The following is a 19,028-nucleotide window of genomic DNA, read 5'->3' as shown; positions in this document are numbered from 1 at the left end:
GTTTTCGTTTTGAGTGAATTAAAGAGAATGTAGGTGGTATCGTCAAGCAATCCACGTGAAATAAGCCCAGTTTAATTACAAAAATAATTTAATAAGATGAATTTCGTCAATTGTTTTTTTAAATTACAGTTTAAAATTATATATATACATACATACCTCTAAACATGCTACGCGACACGGTTCGACGAAGATTTCTTATTAAATCTTGATAGTTTTACTATATAGTTTAATATATTAATATTTTTTTAATACAATATATTTAACAAATAATATTAACCATTTAAATCACATAACTACGTATGGTTCAGAGCAACCTTATAAATACATATAATATTTTATTAAAGATGACATTCTGAAAACTCGTATTCACTATTCTATGCATAAAATATTCAAACTTTCTTATGCCAGATTCTTCAATCGATTCGTATTTTGTTATTCTCCAATCCATTTATATATTGTCATATTTAGAAAAAGTCACGCTCCAGATTCCCATATCAATATATAATATAAATATAAAATAATATACTTATGTTTAATATATATTATTATTGACAACATCGAATATGAAAATAAAGAAAAATATCAAACAATAAAATAAAGAAAATATATGACACTATAAATCAAACATAATATTAATTAGAATAAACTTTTAATAAATTTAATATCGTATATTAATATGAAATTTAAATTTAATTTACTATTATAAACGCGTTTAATAAGATGAAATTTGCTCTAAATTTGTATATAATAATATGGTCAGATACGTCTAACTTACATAGGATTTGGAAAACAAACTTAATCTAGGTTACTATTTTGATTTTGGAACATGCCTATAAAATGGCAATGTAGAATGTAACCAATTTAAGAATATAAATAAACACATTGCTAGTTTGTATAAATAATTTAATTTAATTTAATCATTTTTTTTCTAAAACAAATGAATGAATGAGAATAATTTTAATCATCATAAAAAAAATATATTGTTTTTATTAACAGACAGATTGTGAAAGATGTGCAGCAATCTTCCGGTGATTTATAATCGGGCCAGGCATTGAATGAATAATCCGGCCCATTTGGTGATGGCATGAAAAACCCTAAAACTGAATTCTGAAGAAACGCATATTGTTTGACACTCTGGAAGGTATGCGTGATTTCTTCCCAATGCATTCTATTTTCTACTTCTGCATTCATTTTCATTCTTTGTTTTGTGCGCAGAGGGAATCATACCGATACAATGGCGTACGCTGCAATGAAGCCCACTAAACCCGGTTTGGAGGAAACTGAGGAACAGATCCATAAGATCAGGATCACCCTTTCCTCTAAGAATGTCAAGAATCTCGAAAAGGGTACACCATTTTCCACTCTTCAATTCTTCTTCTCCATTTTCTTTCACACATTCTAATTGTTTCCTTTATCGTAATCGCCATAGTTTGCGCCGACCTGGTTCGTGGTGCCAGGGACAAGCGCCTCAGGGTCAAGGGACCTGTTAGGATGCCAACCAAAGTTCTTCACATCACCACCAGAAAATCCCCGTGCGGTGAAGGTATTTTTCCTCACATTCTCCGCTGTTATGCTGTAATTTTACTTTTGATAACTTCACTCTTATAGATTAAACCCACTGACAGTTGCTAAATATCTCAAATTGGTGTCTGATTAACCATAACTTGTTCAGAATTGACGCAGAGAAAAAAATCTATATATCTCTGAGAGAAATAGTATTAATAAACTTTAAACGTAGGAAATATCTCTTTATTGGCATGGGATGACACTTGAGATCGAATTTCCGGTACACCTTGATTTCTTTGGCAGTTGTGGATGGATGCTCGCTACCAAATTCTTGTGAAGACTCTGGAAGTTTTAAAATCAATATCATTCCTTTTAATTCTTGTTTTAATCAAGGTATTAATTTTGAATGGAAAAATGAATCCAACGGTTTTGACTTTTGGTGAAAAGAGAGTGGCGTTCATGTTGGGAAGCTTAAGTAGCAAGCTTTGAAATGTTAGCTTAATAGACACACCAGACCTCACGATCACGAGGTTTGACAGTTGTTGATGATTTTAGAAATGTCTTCTTGCTAGATGAGAATGCAGGACCAAGCAATATTTTGGTCTTGGTGCATTGAGAATATTTTTCCATTTGGAATTAATGGTAGTGAGCTCTGTTTATGTCCTGCTTCTGGTTTCAGGCACCAACACATGGGACAGATTTGAGCTGCGTGTGCACAAGAGGGTCATTGACCTCTACAGTTCCCCAGATGTGGTCAAGCAGATTACCTCAATCACAATTGAACCTGGTGTAGAGGTTGAGGTGACCATTGCCGATGCTTGATTTTGGCCCAATTTTTGGTAGTTTATTTTGTAATTTATTCTCTTGCCTAGGATTTATGTTCAGTCCTATTCATTTCGGTTAATGCATTTTTGCCGATGAAATTTTGAAGTTGGATTGTTGTGGAGGGGAATTGATTTGATCATTATCTTTATGTTCCGAAATATTTTCCTTTAAATGATTTTTCTTTCAGATAGAAACTACTTCACATCTTATAATCCTCACTCAGTCCTTACAAATGTTATGCTCTCGAAGGGCTGGTGTGATAAATTACGTTTGAAGTGGAGATAAAAGTAAGATTAATTTCAATATGCAGAATAAGATTAATTTTGACAAACAGGAGAGGATCTAAGACAAGATAAACAAAATAAATCCAATAAAATTAAATATTTAATATGTCAAGTAATATGCAATTATTATTAAATTTAATATTTAATGGTATATGTTTTTTTCAATATGTTAATGTTTTATGTGATGTATACACACTTTTAAAACTATAAACCACAATTTTGGAAGAAATACACACTTTTAATAGCACCCTATCAGGTAATTCTATCTAAATTTTGGAAGAAAATTAAATCTGAAAAATGCATTATACTGCCTGCACTATTATAAATCTGACCTATTTGTCCAAACTGATTTGGTTTATTACATGATTCTGGGCTGCGTTTTATATTAAACATAATTATTTCATTGAGTAAATATTTTAAATTTGATTCAAATGCTGATTTTTTAAATAAATGAATTGTTTTTTATTTATATAACTATACTATTAACATTCACTTTTTAAAATTTATACTAATTAAGTTTGTTTTACAAATGGTCAAATAGATTTAAGTTACATCAAAACTAAGTATCATGCATTTCTTTTTAATATCAATGTCACGTTCAAAATGTCAAAAGTATATAAATAATTGAAGTAAAAGTCAATAAACTTGAGTAATTAAAAATTGCGTGTTGTATTGGATAACATGTATGAAATTCAAACATACATAAAGTGCTATAGTTATTTTGCTCCTAACTAGTTTTTTTATTTATTTTAAACGTTTCTTATTTTCCTTCTTAATACTTAAAAAGGTAAAATCTACATAATAATCTTAACAAACAAACTTGAAATATTAAAATAATTAAAAAAAAACAGAAATTCATCTCAGGAAAATGATAAACGAAAATTGGAAAAACTAATTAAAGAAAGGATTGAAACAATAATATATGGAATACTGCGATAAAAAGGCTAACAACTTTATAAATTAAATTTGTAATAGAAAAGGGATGAAACAAGAATTGGAAAAAAGAAGGTGATGTTTTGATAGGTAGTTTCGAAAAAGTTGTTACCTTTTTGGACGGAAAGAATTGGTAGTCACAGTGTACGAGGGTTTGGTTAAAGAAAAAGGTAAACTGTAAGAAAATTTGGGAGTAAAGATGTTGAATATGGAGAAGAGAGAGAGAAGGAGGATGAGATGAGGGGCGGAGAGGAGAGACAGACGGCGACCGGGATTCGGAAGAAGGGAAGCGGAGTGAGGCAATGGCTGATGCTCGACGGAAAAGGGGAGACGGAGGTGGTGGAGGCCGGCAAGCACGCCATCATGAGGCGCACCGGCCTCCCCGCCCGTGACCTCCGCATATTGGACCCTCTCCTTTCCTACCCTTCCACCCTTCTTGGCCGTGAGAGGGCCATCGTCATCAACTTGGAGCACATCAAGGCCATCATCACCGCCCACGAGGTCCTCCTCCTCAACTCACGCGACCCCTCCGTCACCCCCTTCGTCCAAGAGCTCCAGGCCAGGATCCTCCGCCACCACCAGGCCTGTTCCAAACACCACGACCACCACACCGACTCCGACCCCGATCATGACCACGACCCCGATGCCATCAAGATTCTCCCTTTCGAGTTCGTGGCCCTGGAGGCCTGCCTTGAAGCCGCCTGTAGCGTATTGGAGAACGAGGTCCGTGCTTCCCTCTTTTCATTTCTTCCCGACAATTTCCCTCTGTATTTACCCTAAATCCCTCTCTCCCTCTGATTACTCACAGGCAAAGACGTTGGAGCAGGAGGCTCATCCCGCCTTGGACAAGCTCACATCCAAGATCAGTACTCTCAATTTGGAACGCGTTCGTCAAATTAAGAGCCGATTAGTCGCCATCACTGGCCGTGTTCAAAAGGTTGGTTGGTGTGATTGATGCATGACATGGGCTTCCGGGGGTTTGATTATTTCATTATTTGATCATTTGTTCAGGTGAGGGATGAATTGGAGCACTTGCTGGACGACGACGATGATATGGCTGAGATGTATCTGACGGAAAAGTTAGCCGAGCAGCAGATGGAAGAGAGCTCTTCCGCATCCTCCATAAATGACCACGACCAGCAGGATATAGATGACAGGCATCCACCTTTTTTTTTTACCTCTTTTTAACTCTCTTTCATCCCTCTTTTCATCCCTCTGAATGTAAATTTTCTACCCATTTTCAGGACCACTACAGAAATATCCTTTGAGGCTGTGACCCCCCCGGTGGGCTTCGAGGATCAACACAATGCCTACAATGTTCTTGGAAGGGACAGCCATGGAACCCGTGGTAGCACTTACAGTGCCGTCACCAAGCAGCTTGATGTCGAGGAGCTTGAAATGCTTTTGGAGGCTTACTTTGTGCAGATCGATGGCACCTTGAACAAGCTCTCAACGGTATGCACGCCCGTTCATCTTAAATTCCTTCCGCTCCATCGGTTTATCACCCCTGTTTTATTACTTTTCCTTCCCCTCTAAGTGCCTGCAAATACCAACGAGTTCCACCACAAATGCACCAGTTACTGTTTCAAAAAAGAAAACAGTGTTCTTTCTGATTAAGTAGCCTAGTGAAACCTTATTTGAAGGATGCTGGAAGAGGTTCTGTATATAATGTTGGAGGAGAAGCCATGAAATGAGTAACTTTTTATTTTCTTGTTTGTATTTTAGGCCATGGATTGGCAGGAGTTTGTCTTTGTTTCGTAGGAAAACATGTAATGGGGTGCTATTCATCGTGTTTGTCTTTCAAGAACAGGAAGTCGGTTAAGTTGGTCTCCCCAAAAGATGTAAAATGTTAAATTCATAGTGGAAAGTTTAGTACATGGATCAGTTGAGAGGCTTGAGTTGACATTTACAGAAATCTCACATACATGTTAATTGTCATGGACGGGTCTTTCATGACAATCTTTTTTGTGGATGTCAAATTAGTAATCCCTAATATGGACTAGAGACTAAAATGAAACCAGAGCAGAGAGGAAAGACACAATGGTTGAGATAAAAGGTTTGGTTGATTGAAGCTTGGCCCTATTAGTGAAGGGAGAAGGAACTTTTGTTAGTTGTGGAACAGGTAACAGATTTGCATCTTTTGACGACCGACTTTCTTACCCCCTTCGCCATCAATGACATCAAACAACCTGAAACGTACTATTTGTAATAGCCTCTAACATCACGCACTAAAATCAGGATCCAGAAGTAAGCTTAGCAAAAATCAAACACACAGGAAACTCATCACACTAAAAACCCATGGAGAAACTCTCAACCTTTGACCTCCCTATCCATGTGCTTTATATAAGTAACTTCAACTTACTGTTAAATCAAACCATTGGACCCAAAAAAGACACTGTTGTGCTTGGAACCTTGTCAAACCTCCCCAAAAACCAGTCACAATAGCCCTTTTTTGCAGGCAAACTAAACCCATTAACTGCCATGCCTCTCTGCTATCACTCCCCTGATAGCCATCAGTGGTGATGACGCTCTATCCGTCATTATCTACTGATACTCGACACTGGAAACAAATACATTTGGATCTAAAGTTTATATAGGGAGTTGGGGACCAATTTGACTGACAAACTAGTCTTTGAAGGCTGTATTTGACAAGTTCCAGCCTTCGCCAATCACCTTGATGGGCCCCTTATCTTGTAGGATATAAAATGCTGTTGCATACGTGTTCTAAGATGCATGTTATTTCAAACCTTTGTAGCAAACTCCTATTTTTTTAAATGTTGGGGACTTGGTCAATATGGTTCCTAAGACGGATGAATTATACGTATGGGAGTTTGTCTTTAGGGTTTAGGTTATGATCTTTGAACATTTCTGATCCAATATGGTTTTATCTTCTGTAACAATTTCACATGATATTATAGTTTACTAGTTAGCTGAAAAATGAAATGAAAATTGATTTCTCTGTTACTAACTCTTTCATATTTGTTCATTGTCCTGATGAAGCTGAGGGAATATGTTGATGACACGGAGGATTACATCAACATCATGCTGGATGACAAACAGAACCATCTCCTCCAAATGGGAGTCATGTTGACCACAGCAACTCTGGTAGTGAGTGCCTTTGTTGTTGTGGCCGGAGTTTTTGGCATGAATATTCACATTGAGCTATTTGATCCAGATAAAGCCGGGATGACAGAGTTCCTCTGGACTGTTGGTGGTAGCACTGCAGGGACCATATTCTTGTATGTAGTTGCCATTGCCTGGTGTAAGCAGAAACGCTTGCTGGAGTAACTAACCAGGCATCTAATAGCGTCTCATAAAGAAATGTATTCTAATTTGAAAATCACTCTTCATTAATATGCTATAAATTTTAATAGCAGCCCATTGCAGTATCTTCTGGCTGCTTGTACTCGTATGATACTTCAGCTTCAACGGCGTTACTCATCTTGTACATTATTCCGTGGGTAGCTTTACATACACTTGTCATTACAGTAATAGTTTTGCTATAAGCACCAAAATTTCCGCAGTATCCAGATTCTTTTTCTTCCCTTTATTATATTTTACATTCTTCCGTGATAACAACATTTCTCTTTCAATGATACCTTGAGGTCAGACATGCAAGTTCTACTAGCTGGCCTTTCTTTGTGATTTGCTTTCTCCTGCAAAATGTCACACTAACAATTCGATAAAGCAAATTCACTAAATTGGATTAAGATGCACGACTAATTCAAGGAGCAAGAAATGTTCTGGCAGCTTCCATCTTCAAATCACTAGTCAACTGGACAACTGCAAAGTTTGGCAGGGACCCAAATCATTACTTCTAGGTTAAACGCGACCGTAATTTTTCTGGTGTCAAAAAGATTGTATATTCTCCCATTTTTAGGTGTATGGCTAAAAAACAGAGAGATAAAAAGAAAAAAAAAAACGAAGGGAGAAACTAATAAATGTGATAAAAATGAACAGAAGAATGACAAGAAATTACCAGTTTTTGGTACTCCACGCTTCATTTTTTTCTCTTACAGTATCAAATAGGTTTCTGATGTCCAATTTTTTCTTCTAACTTATTAAAATAAAATATAAGTGTTTAAAATTTACGATACTAGAAGCAGCATTTATCATAAGTTTTGTCTTACCTGTATCGACGTGAATGAATTGAAGTGAAATTATGGTTTTGTTTTTAGCAGCAGGCGAACAGTGAAGTAATTATAGCGATATGATGATCCACTGCAGTGTGTCTCCATGAGCTTTGGAAGGTTTTGAAGCCATAAGGGACACTGAACTAGAAAATGGATAATTGAGCTTGGTGAGCTAATATTAGATCACCTTGTTTGTTTTATTTTCCTAAGTGGGCCTAAGTCAGCTTGACAATGTTCCACAATAGTCACTTCCCAAACAAGACCTAGGTACTGTTTCATGACAGTAGCTAGTGATGTTTTTCACAGTTCATAATCAACGTCTGCACATGTGGTAACACCACCTAAGTTTTGTCTTTGCCTCTTTGGTCACTGCTTTATACACCATATTTTCTTCGTGCCTTGTTGTGATTGGCATTACGTGACTTGCAACTCCAATACAAGATCACCGAGAGGGTTACATTGCTGCATTGTGATGTGAAGTCCAATGTTGAACAGTAAAGTGCTGATTTCAACAGAATTCTCCGTAGAGAGTTTGGACCTGGTGATTCATCCTGACTTTCAACCTTGTTTTACTTGGATAAGTTTACAGTTTGATTAAGGCAGTGTATTAGAAAGTAGATGGAAATATATAACAGTATGAAGTGCAGAATTCCTCAACATAAAAAGACTATTAGCCATGATTTTGTAGATTTTGGTTTTTACCACTTGACTCACTCACTGTTATTCAGCATTTGTCATGCAGAGTGTTGTCCTGAGAAATGGGAACAGCCAAAATAGATTGGAAATGGAGAGGAAAATAGAAGATGAAGCATGAACCACGTGTTTGAAAGCTATGAAGCCCCTCCTATCTCTATATCTCTTCTCCTCTGTGTATGGTTTGGCGGTGGTTGGAAAGGCAGAAAATTTTTTCCCATACTCTTTTGGACTCTTATCCAATTTCATGGAATGCAGCTACGCAGTGACTATCTTCACCTTTAAATTAAATTTCTCTGTCTTTATGAGTTTTCTTTGTCTTTAGCTTAGCTTCCTCTTTTATTTTTACCCATTTTTTTATTCCTGACATCCCAAATTCTCACCCTTCTTAGATTTTTTTATTCACAACAGGAACTGACTGGGAATGAGTAAAGGTATAAAAAAAAGTTTGAAGGGACAGATAATTGTGCATGACATCAAGTCCTATGACAGCTTCCAAGCAGACAGAGTTGAAGGGAGCAAAGGTACATATAAAAACATGATATATGATATTTTAAAATTGGGGATCCTTCCAAACGAGATAAAGTTGACATACTAAACCAAATGGGGCATGTTCCTCTGGGTCAGGAAGATCTCAGGCAGGATCTCCTGTTCTTGGAAAAGATTTAAAGAGATGCATATCAAATATTCCAACATAAACATCACCATTTTCCCCTCATCTCTCTACACTCTCCTCATTACCCATACCTCATAACTCACACACCTTTATCATCTTTTATCCTTTTCCAAACAGATCAACCATTTTCCCTTAATTTTCAGCCCACAGGAAAACACTACAACTTCCAGAATAAATAGAGCCCTATGAACAAGGCCTTGTCCTTGTTAATGATTAAACCCTTTTCCTCTCAACTTATATTCACAGACATAATGTAAAGATCCAAATGAAGATTGGAGACATCCTACCTAATCAATTAGGATCACACGGCATTCTTCAAAGTTTTCCGTTTTAAGAGATTTAGTGGGCAGCACTACATTTTGTCTCCCTTCACTAACAGATTTGATTTTATAATTAAAACAGCTGAAGAAACCGTGCAATGGGTTTGCGAAATCCACAATCATCGTTACACCCTTCTTTGTATTAATTTCTTGATTTCGGATCTCCTTTAGAATTTTGTAATGTGCATTATGAGTTCTAATTGCAAAATTTTCAGAGATTGGAGAATATATCTCCAGCAGTATCGCTTAGGACTCACTTATGTGCGTAACTGAGATGTAAACTACACACAAAGATTGATACCACGTTGTCAAACCCGAGATTTCATTGCACTGTTAAAGAAATTCTAATTTTGCATTTCCAAAGCACTGTTAGCAGGTAACTCTGCCCCCCCTGAATTTTGAACATGGACACAAGTTCCACTCCACTTAAACCTTTACCAGGCATCTGCAACTATATTCCTTGGTGTGAAAAAGTTGTTCGCGTTGGTATGTTATACCCGGACGACAAAAACAAAAGTTTGGTCATTTTGTTTTTGGACAATATGCTGTTGAAAAATTATATATTTTTTTGGCAGCAAAAGTTGCTAGTGCTGCTTTGCTTATATAAATTGAGCATGGGACTTCGTCAAAAACAAAAATTGAGCATGCTTTCATTACACAGAACCTGCCTAACTTGTCTGTCTTGTGTGCACTATTCTTTGACAAGAAAACTAGATTATCAAAGAAAAAGGAAAAGAAAGGTTCATTTCCAAATTTTCCTTTCAGGTTGTTTATCACTGCATTGACAGTTAAAATATACGATAAAAGAAAACAAAGGAACAGAACCCCTTTTGAGGTCAGCCTCCTTCTACATCATCATTGATTCTGTGCCCTTCATGGATCTTCTGTATCTTCCGCCGCACCAAGTTGAATTGCAGAGATATCTATTAGTAGAAACAGAACTGATCTTTATATCATCCCCATCTCTTTCACTCCGTACCATATTTGTCAAGAACAGAATGCAGTGGAGCGGTCACATTATAAATTAAAATACTTCTGGGGGATACAGTCATGAAGATTGGCCACTGTACAGAAGAAGCATTTGCTTGTTGTTTTCAACTCCATTTTCTGATAGGGATGGTTCTAAAAAGCCGAACTGGTCTTGCAACGAGGATCTCTCCTATAAGAACACGAATATTTTTGTGAGGAGTTGGAATAAAATGTAACCTTGAAAGAATGAATGGAGCCAGTGAAGTACCTCATAATAAGTAGCAGAGAAACCTTGTGAGTATTCTAGCATGCTCTCTGTGGAAGTTTGTTGGTTGGTCACTGTGACATTGTTCTGAAAAATTATCAAGAGCCAAGAAAGTATCAACTATATAGCATACAACTACAACATTTTAGTACTAGAAAAATGAGGCAGGGTGATAGGGCAATGCAACTGGCTGCAAGCAAGATCAAACTCACCATGGAGAAATCAAAGACAGAAGAGCTAGCAGTGTCATCAAGAAAAGAAGGCAGGTGTGGGTATTCCTTAACCTTCTGCCTCTTCTTACTTCTCTTGCCAAGTTTTGCTGCCTTAGATGCAGAGTAAAAGCTACCATTATCTTGTGCATCTGGCAAGTGTGGAGGCCCAGAAGAAGCATCAGAGACCATGGACAGGTCCTCTTCCTCAGCCTCCTCCTTTTTGGCTTTCTTGGCTTTGTATTCGTGGTTATCTTCACCATGAAACTGGGAAGTTGCATGTGAAAAGGCATTGTGATTGAGCTGGAGAGATTGCTCCAGGTATAGAGTCCAACCAGACTCACACCCGCTGCTGCATTGTGATGATGCGAATGCATTCATCTTGCTTTCCTTGGCTGCTGCCGGTTCCCAAAGGAATGAAATCTAAAAGGGGTAGGTTGGTTATTCACTTACCCTCCAATTTATGATGAAGAGAAGAGTGGTAAAAAGGATAAAAAAAAGAGTTTGATAAAACATGGCAATAGATGGTGTGGCCTATTATTAACTGCGTGGCAACGTGGCTGTATAGTTTTGGTTTGGGGTCAGCAACAAGTTGGATAAAGTGTTGGAGAAAACCAAGAGAATCGGACTGAAATCCTAGACTAGTTTTGTCCTGACTCTCCACCCATATGTGCTAAGTGCCAGTTGGGTGGGATATAGAGGGAAAGAGATGAACCACAAGCTTCACATGCTAGACAGCGATGCACTGTGTACCCTCTTAACAAAACCAGGTACACGTCCATTTCCCCTTCCACACTGTATGGACACCTATGCCTCTTTTCTCTCTCTCTACACGCATCATTGTTCCAATTCAGGAGAAGATTACCACTACAACACACATGTTACTAAAGGCTGATGCTGTTTTTCATTCCAGAACAAAATTACCATTAGTTGTAGCAGAGGTGGTCCAGCCTTAAAAATGAGTTTGATTTAGTGCCCCGTAAGTGTGATTTAGTGTTCAAATGTGGAAAGGAAATAACGCTGTTCTGAGCATAAACAGCACACATTATTTATGATCCTTGTGCCCCTTTTTTCCTTTTCTGTGCCCATCATGTGTGACGACTAAAGAATCACTCAACGGAAACATCACTCTCTTTTATAGTTTGTACTGTCATTTGTTTACATTTCTGCAGAGCAAAATGTGCGGGTTGTTTTTTCATGTCAGTCTCATTCTCAAATAAGAAAAAAATACTCTTTTTTTTTATCTTCTTCAAGAGATTCTTTCACTGTGCATCATTCAAAGAGAGAAAAATAAGACAATGGAGACTGTAAAATTTCTGGGGCACAGTGCAGTTGACTGGGATTTTATGAATCCACATGCAATCACATTCACCTTCCTTCTCTTCTTTTCAAGAATTTACTCTACTGGGATTCACTCAACCATGTGGGCACGTGTGCATAATATTCATATGCGGCCTTCCACATATTCAAACACATGTCTCCACGTGCACACGCACTTTTCTCTAAATCCCTCTTCCATGCTTTTCTTCTCAATTTTAATCCCTATAATTCTTTTAATATTCAAATCAAAATTATTATTTTTATTTCATTTTATCACAAAAATATTTTACGAACTCCAACCGTCTAAACCTGCTCGTGAGAGAATATTTTGGTTGGCTAATTCGGTTAATAATAAATAAATAAACTCTGTTACTAATATTTCATTTTTGCTTTTTTCTTTTAAATAACAAAATCATGTTCTTAATAAGATTTATTTTGTATTACTTTAAAATGATTATCATTAAAAAGAATGAATTTATCACACGTCATTCCAAATTAAAAGTACATTTTTAAATTACTTTTTTGGGTAACTAATAAATTCGCATCTAGTTTAAGTTTATCCACTGTTCAAACTACACTCGTGATTAGCTTCTCTTCTTTCTTTCTTTTTTTTTATTTATTTTTTTTCTATGGACTAATGTGTGATCTCGTATGGGCCATTAAGCCCATTCCTATATTGACCCAGCCCAAGATGGAGAATTATGCAAAACTTTTTTTTTTCCTTGCTTGATTGTGTTTCAGTTTGCATTCCACTTCTCCAACTAAGTATAGAGTAAATTTCATGCCTTTTGCTATCACAACTTTTAAACTAGTTTAACGATAATGCAGTGTACATTCGATTTCTTCTCAAATACTGAAAACACATTAAACTACGTAACACAATTTAATTATAAAAATAAATATAAACAATTTTTACAATTTAATTATAAAAGTTTTATTTATTTTGTAAATGGTTTTTATTTGTATAGTAGATGATTTTTATTTATTTAATTTATAAAGTAGTTAAAATAAAACAGTAACTTGGAGCATAAAAATGAAAAAAAAAAACATGAAGGGAACTCCTTTACATACAAGCATGGATTAATTACTATTGGTTTGAGTTTTAATACAATTATTATAAAATTTAATAATTATTGCGAACAAATAAGATATGAGTATTTATAAAACTATAGAAGATTTAATAAAATGAGATGTGCATATTTTATTAATAAAAATGTTAAAGTATAAATAGGTTTTAATTATATAGAGTTTAGATATAAATATTGTTTGTTTCTCGATAAACTTTTTCTTTATATATGCTCTGACTTATCTTTAAGAGTGTGTTGTATTGGGAATTGAAGAATAAGTTTATGAAAAGTTACACTGTTAGGTTTAATAGATCAAATAAATTGTTACATTGCACTAAATGATTAAATGTTTGAATTGGTTAAATAATTTCAAGAATTTGCATGTATTGTGATACTCCAAAGGTTTTATTTAAATGAGGTGATTTTGATTATAAATTTGGTGTTTTAGTATAAAATAAATAGAAACAATAGGACAAATCAATTGGATCATGTAAAAGAATCATATTTTGACCCTTCAAAGTTTTTGTTTAAATGAGTTTGTTTGAGTTATGAACAACTTTAGTATAAAATAAGTATAAACAATTAAACAAAACAATTGAATTATCTTAATAAAAAAAAAAACAAGTATAGTGATTCTTGTGATTGTCTTGATGTAACACTTGACTCCCACTAGTAGCATTAGACACTGTCTTGTTTCGTTCTTTACATTAAATTAATGTTGTTATATGAGTTTTATTTGATTTATATGAGTTATAAGTAAGAGTTAATAATTTTGGGGACAGTAAAACGTATTGTTACAACGATTTGTATTGAGATTATTTTGACTTTGCTAAGTATTATACTTAGAAAATAAATATTCATGATAAGAATTGAAGAAGATCATCATATGTGAGTTTAGTTTCAAGACTAAACTTACACATAAATAAATTATCCTGTTATATTATTATTTGAGGCATAAATATGAAATGACAAAGAAAGATCATAAAAAGTAAAGGATACTATAATAAGTACATAGTCTTATAATCTAATCAATACATCGAGTTATGTCGTATAGATATAATTTTATTAAAGAGTAAAACTTATACTATTTAATATACTTGAGGATTGAATAAATTAATAAATATTAAATGAAAGGTAATATGTTTATAATTTATTGTACCATAGATATTTTATCATGTCTATATGTCTATAACGCTTAAATTGATTTAATCATAATCATTTATTAGAGTCATAATATTTAAACCTTTATTATTCAAATCTTTATTATAATCATTTATCTATATCTTGTATTGTTGTACATAATCTTATTATTCTACTACTATAATATTACTTGTTCCGGTATTGGGTCGAGATACACGTCACCTACCCAATTTTCTCTACTCCACCTCCTGTCCGACTTCTCTCGCGCGCTCCCCTGCTTCAAACTCCCGGAGGGTACCTGCTAAAGGCACTCCGATGCTTAAGTCAGTTTGGTTATCCGATCGGGTATCTTAAGTCAGAATTAAATGCGCAATCAATGAACCACCTACCTGTGACCTTTGACTTGTATTTATAGTGGTAGACATGGGCCTGGTATTAAGATTACCTTAATTAAGGCCCAATTGTGGCCCAGCCATCTAAAACACTGGATTATGCTAATCTTTCCACACTTACCTTAACCTTGTTGATCGTGACCGTCCGGTCATTGTGCCGACCGTGTGCCCCTCCTTAAGTCTCATTCTACGGGTGGATTTTGTATCTGACCGTCCGGTCATTGTGTAACCGGCCGGTAATCTTTAGCTGTTAGTAACGGCGGAAAGCGGATTGGCACGAAAGCTTGGGCGCTAGCTGTCGGGCCCGTTCGGGGGATCCTTTTTCTACCGCCGGCTTCGCCTATATCAGATAATGTCGGATAGCATGGGTCTTCTTTCCGGCATTGACCATGACCGGTCGGTGGTCCCTAGTACATCAGGCCCCCCAAGCCCTAGACAGAAAGTCGTAGGGTTTATAAGCGGTGCCCGTCTGTATGGGAGTGTATCGTGTCATCCGTGGACCGGCTAGGGCGTTATTGTAAATAGAGGGGGGAAAAATTTGAGCGGGAAATTTAAAAATGGAGTACCACGTGTGAGATTGCCATTGGAGACGTTACGGGGGAATGGAACAGTCGCGCGATCTAGACCCTTGATGATGTTTGAAACGAACGGTGCGATGTGGTTGGCAGTTACGAATATTTCGGCTATAAATAGGAGTTGTTTGACTGCTTCAGACTTACCTTTTACTCACTCTTTCCTCAGCAGCCGTTCGGCATTTCTTTTCCAACCAGGTAAAAATAAATGGCAATTACCATATCGTCTTCTGGTTCGGCGGGTGGGGATGGCGGGGACTCGTCAAGCAGAAGCAGGAGCGGAAGTTCGCACAGCTCGGGATCATCTTCGAGGGCTGAACAGTCAGATGTCGGTCAGCCGGCAGACCGAATCATACACGGGACGGCTCTCTATCTCCTAGAGGGAGGCGTGCAGCTTGAACCCATCCGTCCCATGCCGGCCGGAGGATGGCCAGCAATAAGGGGGTACGACTAGGCCCCCCATGACGTGGGAACCTATGAATCCGAGTTTCAGAACCGGGGAGTCCTCTTGGAGTGGGCCAACCAGTCCTTCATAGCTCGTGATGAGGCGGACGCCCAACTTTTTCGGATTGGCGTGTGTTATCCCAACGAACGGGTGTGTCACGGGAAAGGGACGAGCTCCGAGGATTTCTTTTTCGTTTATACATATTTGTTCCGTCGCATGATGGTGCGGATCCTATTTACTCGGTTCCAGGCTGCCGTCCTGAAGAGAATGAATGTCGCCCCCGCCCAATTGCATCCGAACAGTTGGGCCTGTATTCAGGCGTTCGTGGTGGTGTGCACGGCTTTAGGCGTCGAGCTTTTGACATCTGTCTTCTTTCATTACTTCCACGTTCGGCCGGTCACGACGCGAGGTTGGGTGTCGTTGAGGTCCATCCAACAGGGTTTGTTTCAAAACTATGCGGATTCTTTCAAGGACTTTAAGCACAAGTTCTTTAAAATAATAATAAAGGAGGGCAGCCGGAAGGAATTTGTGGATCCATCCGGTGAACCCCTGTTCCCTTTTTACTGGACCGAGGAGCCGGCCCAAATAAAGTCGGTGCCGGCGTGTGATCTGACTTCATCCGAGCGTGAAGCCGTAAGGCTTATTAACGATCTCCCCCGTCGCCTCCCCGCCCGCAAGCTGGTTGAATGCCTATGCCACGAGGATTTTATTAACGTGGCGTTTGGTACGATTTTATTGTTTTGTATCGTTATGTTTATGTTTTGTTCTGGCTGATTTTACTCTCTTTCCTTGTAGGTGCTATGTCGTTCCCCGGCCCCCGTAAGACGAAGTATATCCCTCCTGCCCCGAAGAAGGATCCTCGCCTGGGCGGTGATGTGAAGATTCCGCCTCCCAAACCTACTCTCAAGGTCGTTCGCCGGGGGCCGAGCGTGGACCCCACTCCTGTGGCCATTCCGCTTGCCGGCGGTGATCCGGCTCCCGGCGAGGTTACTCTTGTTGACCCTCCCGTTGGGTCGATTCCCCAGGTGACCGTGGCTGACGCCGGGAAGACCGCGGCCGGTCTCTCTGACCCCTCCCGCGCCGATGCTTCTCGAAAGAAGAAAAGGAGGTCTAAGGAGGGTGAAAGGTCTTCCTCAAAGAGAAGCAGGCGGGAGCGTACTCCCCAACCTCTTCTCGGCGGTCTTATGGATCCAGCTTTCGGCGTGAGCGACCGGCTGGACTTCCGGATGAGCTCGGCGCAACGTGAAATCGTTGAGCAGCTCTCATAACAACAGTTGCTCAAAGCTGCCTTGAAGCACAGTAGCCGGGGAGCCATGCTGATGTGGTATGCGGAAAAGTTCGCTGACCGCCGGGGGCTGGATGCTATTCAACGGGAGTTGATAGCCGAGAAGAAGGCGGGCGCTGAAGCGAAGGCGAGCTTGGAGTCGCTCACCTTTGAGCATGCTAATTGTGACACAGAGCGGGCGGGTTTGCAGAAGAAGCTGGCGGATGCCTGCGCCGAAGTGGAGACTCTTACCCAAAAACTTAACGATTTGGGACTGAAGTACGAGGCGGAGCAGGAAGAGAATAGCCGCCAGCGAGCCGCCTTGGCCGAAGCGGGCAAAAAGGTCACGTCCCGGGATGAAGAGTTGGTTGAGCTGCATGCCGAGAACATCCGCCTGCAAGGGGAGTTGGCGGATACTATCACGCGGCTCAACCAAGATGTTCAATTGGAACATGAAGAGGGCTTCTTCAAAGCCATCCGCCAGGCCGCCTATTTCTTCAAATTTGACCCGACATCTGTGGACTGGGACCTGGGGATGGACGTTCATAAGGGGAAGCTGGTCCCCCTTTCGGAAATTCCCGGGGAGGAAGACGAAGGTCCGCCGGCTGACAACAGTTGATAGTTTATTATCTCTTTTTTGTTGTTTTTGGGTTGGGGGTTGTTATTATGCGTTTGGTCCAAACGCCTTTTGCTTTTATACTTACACAGTATATGTTGTACAGCCCTCTTTTTGATAGTGGAATTTCTTTGTTTTCACGTCACGTTGTGTAGCCTTTATTTTTATTTAAGCAATATAATTGCCCGGTCGGCGGTGATTTTATAAGGCTCGCCGTTGGCGGCCCTTTGACGGGACATATCGTGTTATTCGTGGGCATTACGCGGGCGGCAATGGTTCTAAAAGAACTCGCCGTTCACCATCCGCTTGGAGGTGGCAGGGTCTTTTCCGGAGAAAAGACGCCGTTCACCACCTGCTCGGAAGTGGCAGTGTCTTTTCCGGAGAAAAGACGTCGTTCACCACCTGCACGGAAGTGGCAGTGTCTTTTCCGGAGAAAAGACGCCGTTCACCACCTGGTCATCTTGCAACTGTAAGGGGTAAACACTTGGGCTTCATTCACTCTTCAAAAGTATTTACATCGTGGGTTTAACTGAAATAAAATTTCAAGTGGGAAGCGTTCCAAGTATTCCGGAGTGGCCGGCCGCCTGGGGCGGAAAGGCGGTAGGCGCCGTTTTGCAAATCTTCTAGCACCCGGAATGGGCCGTCCCATTTCGCCGCAAACTTTCCGTGCGCCTGCTCTTTCCTGGCATCTCCAGTTTTTCTCCATACTAAATCGCCCTCTTGGAAGTGCCTTGGTCGCACCTTGGTATTGTATCGCCGCTCTACCAACCGCCGGCAGGCCTCCGCGTGCAACACGGCGCGATCCCGTCGTTCGTCTACGGAGTCTAGCTCGACCCTTAACTCTTCCTCGTTTAGCTGCAAGTCCTGGATCTGTCTGCGTAATGACGGTTCCCCAAGTTCTACTGGCAACATGGCGTCAGTCCCATAAGTTAAGTTGAACGGGGATTCCCCGGTAGTTCCGTGCGGGGAGCAACGATATGCCCACAAGACCTCCGGCAGTTCATCCACCCAGGTTCCCTTTCTGTCGCTCAATCGCCGTTTAAGTTCAGCCACAATTGCCTTGTTAGCCGCCTCCGCCTGGCCGTTCGTTTGGGGGTGTTCAACCGAACTGGTGACATGCTTGATTCCCAGTCCTTGAAAGAACGACTCCAATCTTTTATCAATGAACTGCCGGCCGTTATCAGTGACGACCGTCTGTGGGAGTCCGAACCGACATATTATTTTCCAGAAAAAACTTTGCACCTGACGGGCGGTGATTGAGGCTAAGGGTTCTGCTTCTACCCACTTCGTGAAATAATCCACGGCAACAAGTAAAATTTTTTTCTGTGCTCGGCCAGGGGGAAAAGGGCCGACGATATCCATCCCCCACTTGGCGAACGGCCACGGCGATACAATAGCT

General features: G+C 39.3%; 3 protein-coding genes across 3 annotated transcripts; 2 read left to right on the top strand and 1 right to left on the bottom strand.

The window, feature by feature from the left end:
* Nucleotides 1-1,010: 1,010 nt before the first annotated feature.
* Nucleotides 1,011-2,517, top strand: LOC106777171 (40S ribosomal protein S20-2). Its single transcript, XM_014664709.2, has 4 exons — nucleotides 1,011-1,141; nucleotides 1,216-1,346; nucleotides 1,430-1,543; nucleotides 2,186-2,517. Exons 2-4 carry the CDS (start codon nucleotides 1,235-1,237, stop codon nucleotides 2,326-2,328), a joined length of 369 nt encoding a protein of 122 aa, XP_014520195.1. The 5' UTR covers nucleotides 1,011-1,141; nucleotides 1,216-1,234; the 3' UTR covers nucleotides 2,329-2,517.
* Nucleotides 2,518-3,609: 1,092 nt separating this feature from the next.
* LOC106777969 (magnesium transporter MRS2-3) lies at nucleotides 3,610-7,093 on the top strand. Its single transcript, XM_014665815.2, has 5 exons — nucleotides 3,610-4,271; nucleotides 4,357-4,485; nucleotides 4,560-4,705; nucleotides 4,793-5,003; nucleotides 6,549-7,093. Exons 1-5 carry the CDS (start codon nucleotides 3,786-3,788, stop codon nucleotides 6,834-6,836), a joined length of 1,260 nt encoding a protein of 419 aa, XP_014521301.1. The 5' UTR covers nucleotides 3,610-3,785; the 3' UTR covers nucleotides 6,837-7,093.
* A 2,992-nt stretch (nucleotides 7,094-10,085) lies between these two features.
* Nucleotides 10,086-12,014, bottom strand: LOC106777432. Its single transcript, XM_014665015.2, has 3 exons — nucleotides 10,817-12,014; nucleotides 10,608-10,691; nucleotides 10,086-10,529 (listed from the first exon to the last, which is right to left on the bottom strand). The coding sequence occupies exons 1-3, from the start codon at nucleotides 11,192-11,194 to the stop codon at nucleotides 10,419-10,421; spliced, it is 573 nt and encodes a 190-aa protein (XP_014520501.1). The 5' UTR covers nucleotides 11,195-12,014; the 3' UTR covers nucleotides 10,086-10,418.
* Nucleotides 12,015-19,028: the final 7,014 nt, after the last annotated feature.

Source organism: Vigna radiata, chromosome 11 (genome assembly GCF_000741045.1).
Source record: "Vigna radiata var. radiata cultivar VC1973A chromosome 11, Vradiata_ver6, whole genome shotgun sequence".
NCBI classification, from domain to species: domain Eukaryota; kingdom Viridiplantae; phylum Streptophyta; class Magnoliopsida; order Fabales; family Fabaceae; genus Vigna; species Vigna radiata.
Note: the sequence above shows the minus strand (reverse complement) of the source record. Positions and strands in the feature narration are given on the sequence as shown.

What these genes read in the sequence shown, in the direction of transcription:
- LOC106777171 (XM_014664709.2), top strand. Translation starts at nt 1,235, where the DNA reads ATGGCGTACGCTGCAATGAAGCCCACTAAACCCGGTTTGGAGGAAACT. An exon ending in TGTCAAGAATCTCGAAAAGG is followed by an intron (nt 1,347 to 1,429) that starts GTACACCATTTT and finishes TAATCGCCATAG; the next exon opens with TTTGCGCCGACCTGGTTCGT. An exon ending in AAAATCCCCGTGCGGTGAAG is followed by an intron (nt 1,544 to 2,185) that starts GTATTTTTCCTC and finishes TTCTGGTTTCAG; the next exon opens with GCACCAACACATGGGACAGA.
- LOC106777969 (XM_014665815.2), top strand. Translation starts at nt 3,786, where the DNA reads ATGAGGGGCGGAGAGGAGAGACAGACGGCGACCGGGATTCGGAAGAAG. An exon ending in GTAGCGTATTGGAGAACGAG is followed by an intron (nt 4,272 to 4,356) that starts GTCCGTGCTTCC and finishes GATTACTCACAG; the next exon opens with GCAAAGACGTTGGAGCAGGA. An exon ending in CAGCAGGATATAGATGACAG is followed by an intron (nt 4,706 to 4,792) that starts GCATCCACCTTT and finishes ACCCATTTTCAG; the next exon opens with GACCACTACAGAAATATCCT.
- LOC106777432 (XM_014665015.2), bottom strand. Translation starts at nt 11,194, where the DNA reads ATGAATGCATTCGCATCATCACAATGCAGCAGCGGGTGTGAGTCTGGT. An exon ending in CTGTCTTTGATTTCTCCATG is followed by an intron (nt 10,692 to 10,816) that starts GTGAGTTTGATC and finishes ATAATTTTTCAG; the next exon opens with AACAATGTCACAGTGACCAA. An exon ending in TCTCTGCTACTTATTATGAG is followed by an intron (nt 10,530 to 10,607) that starts GTACTTCACTGG and finishes GTGTTCTTATAG; the next exon opens with GAGAGATCCTCGTTGCAAGA.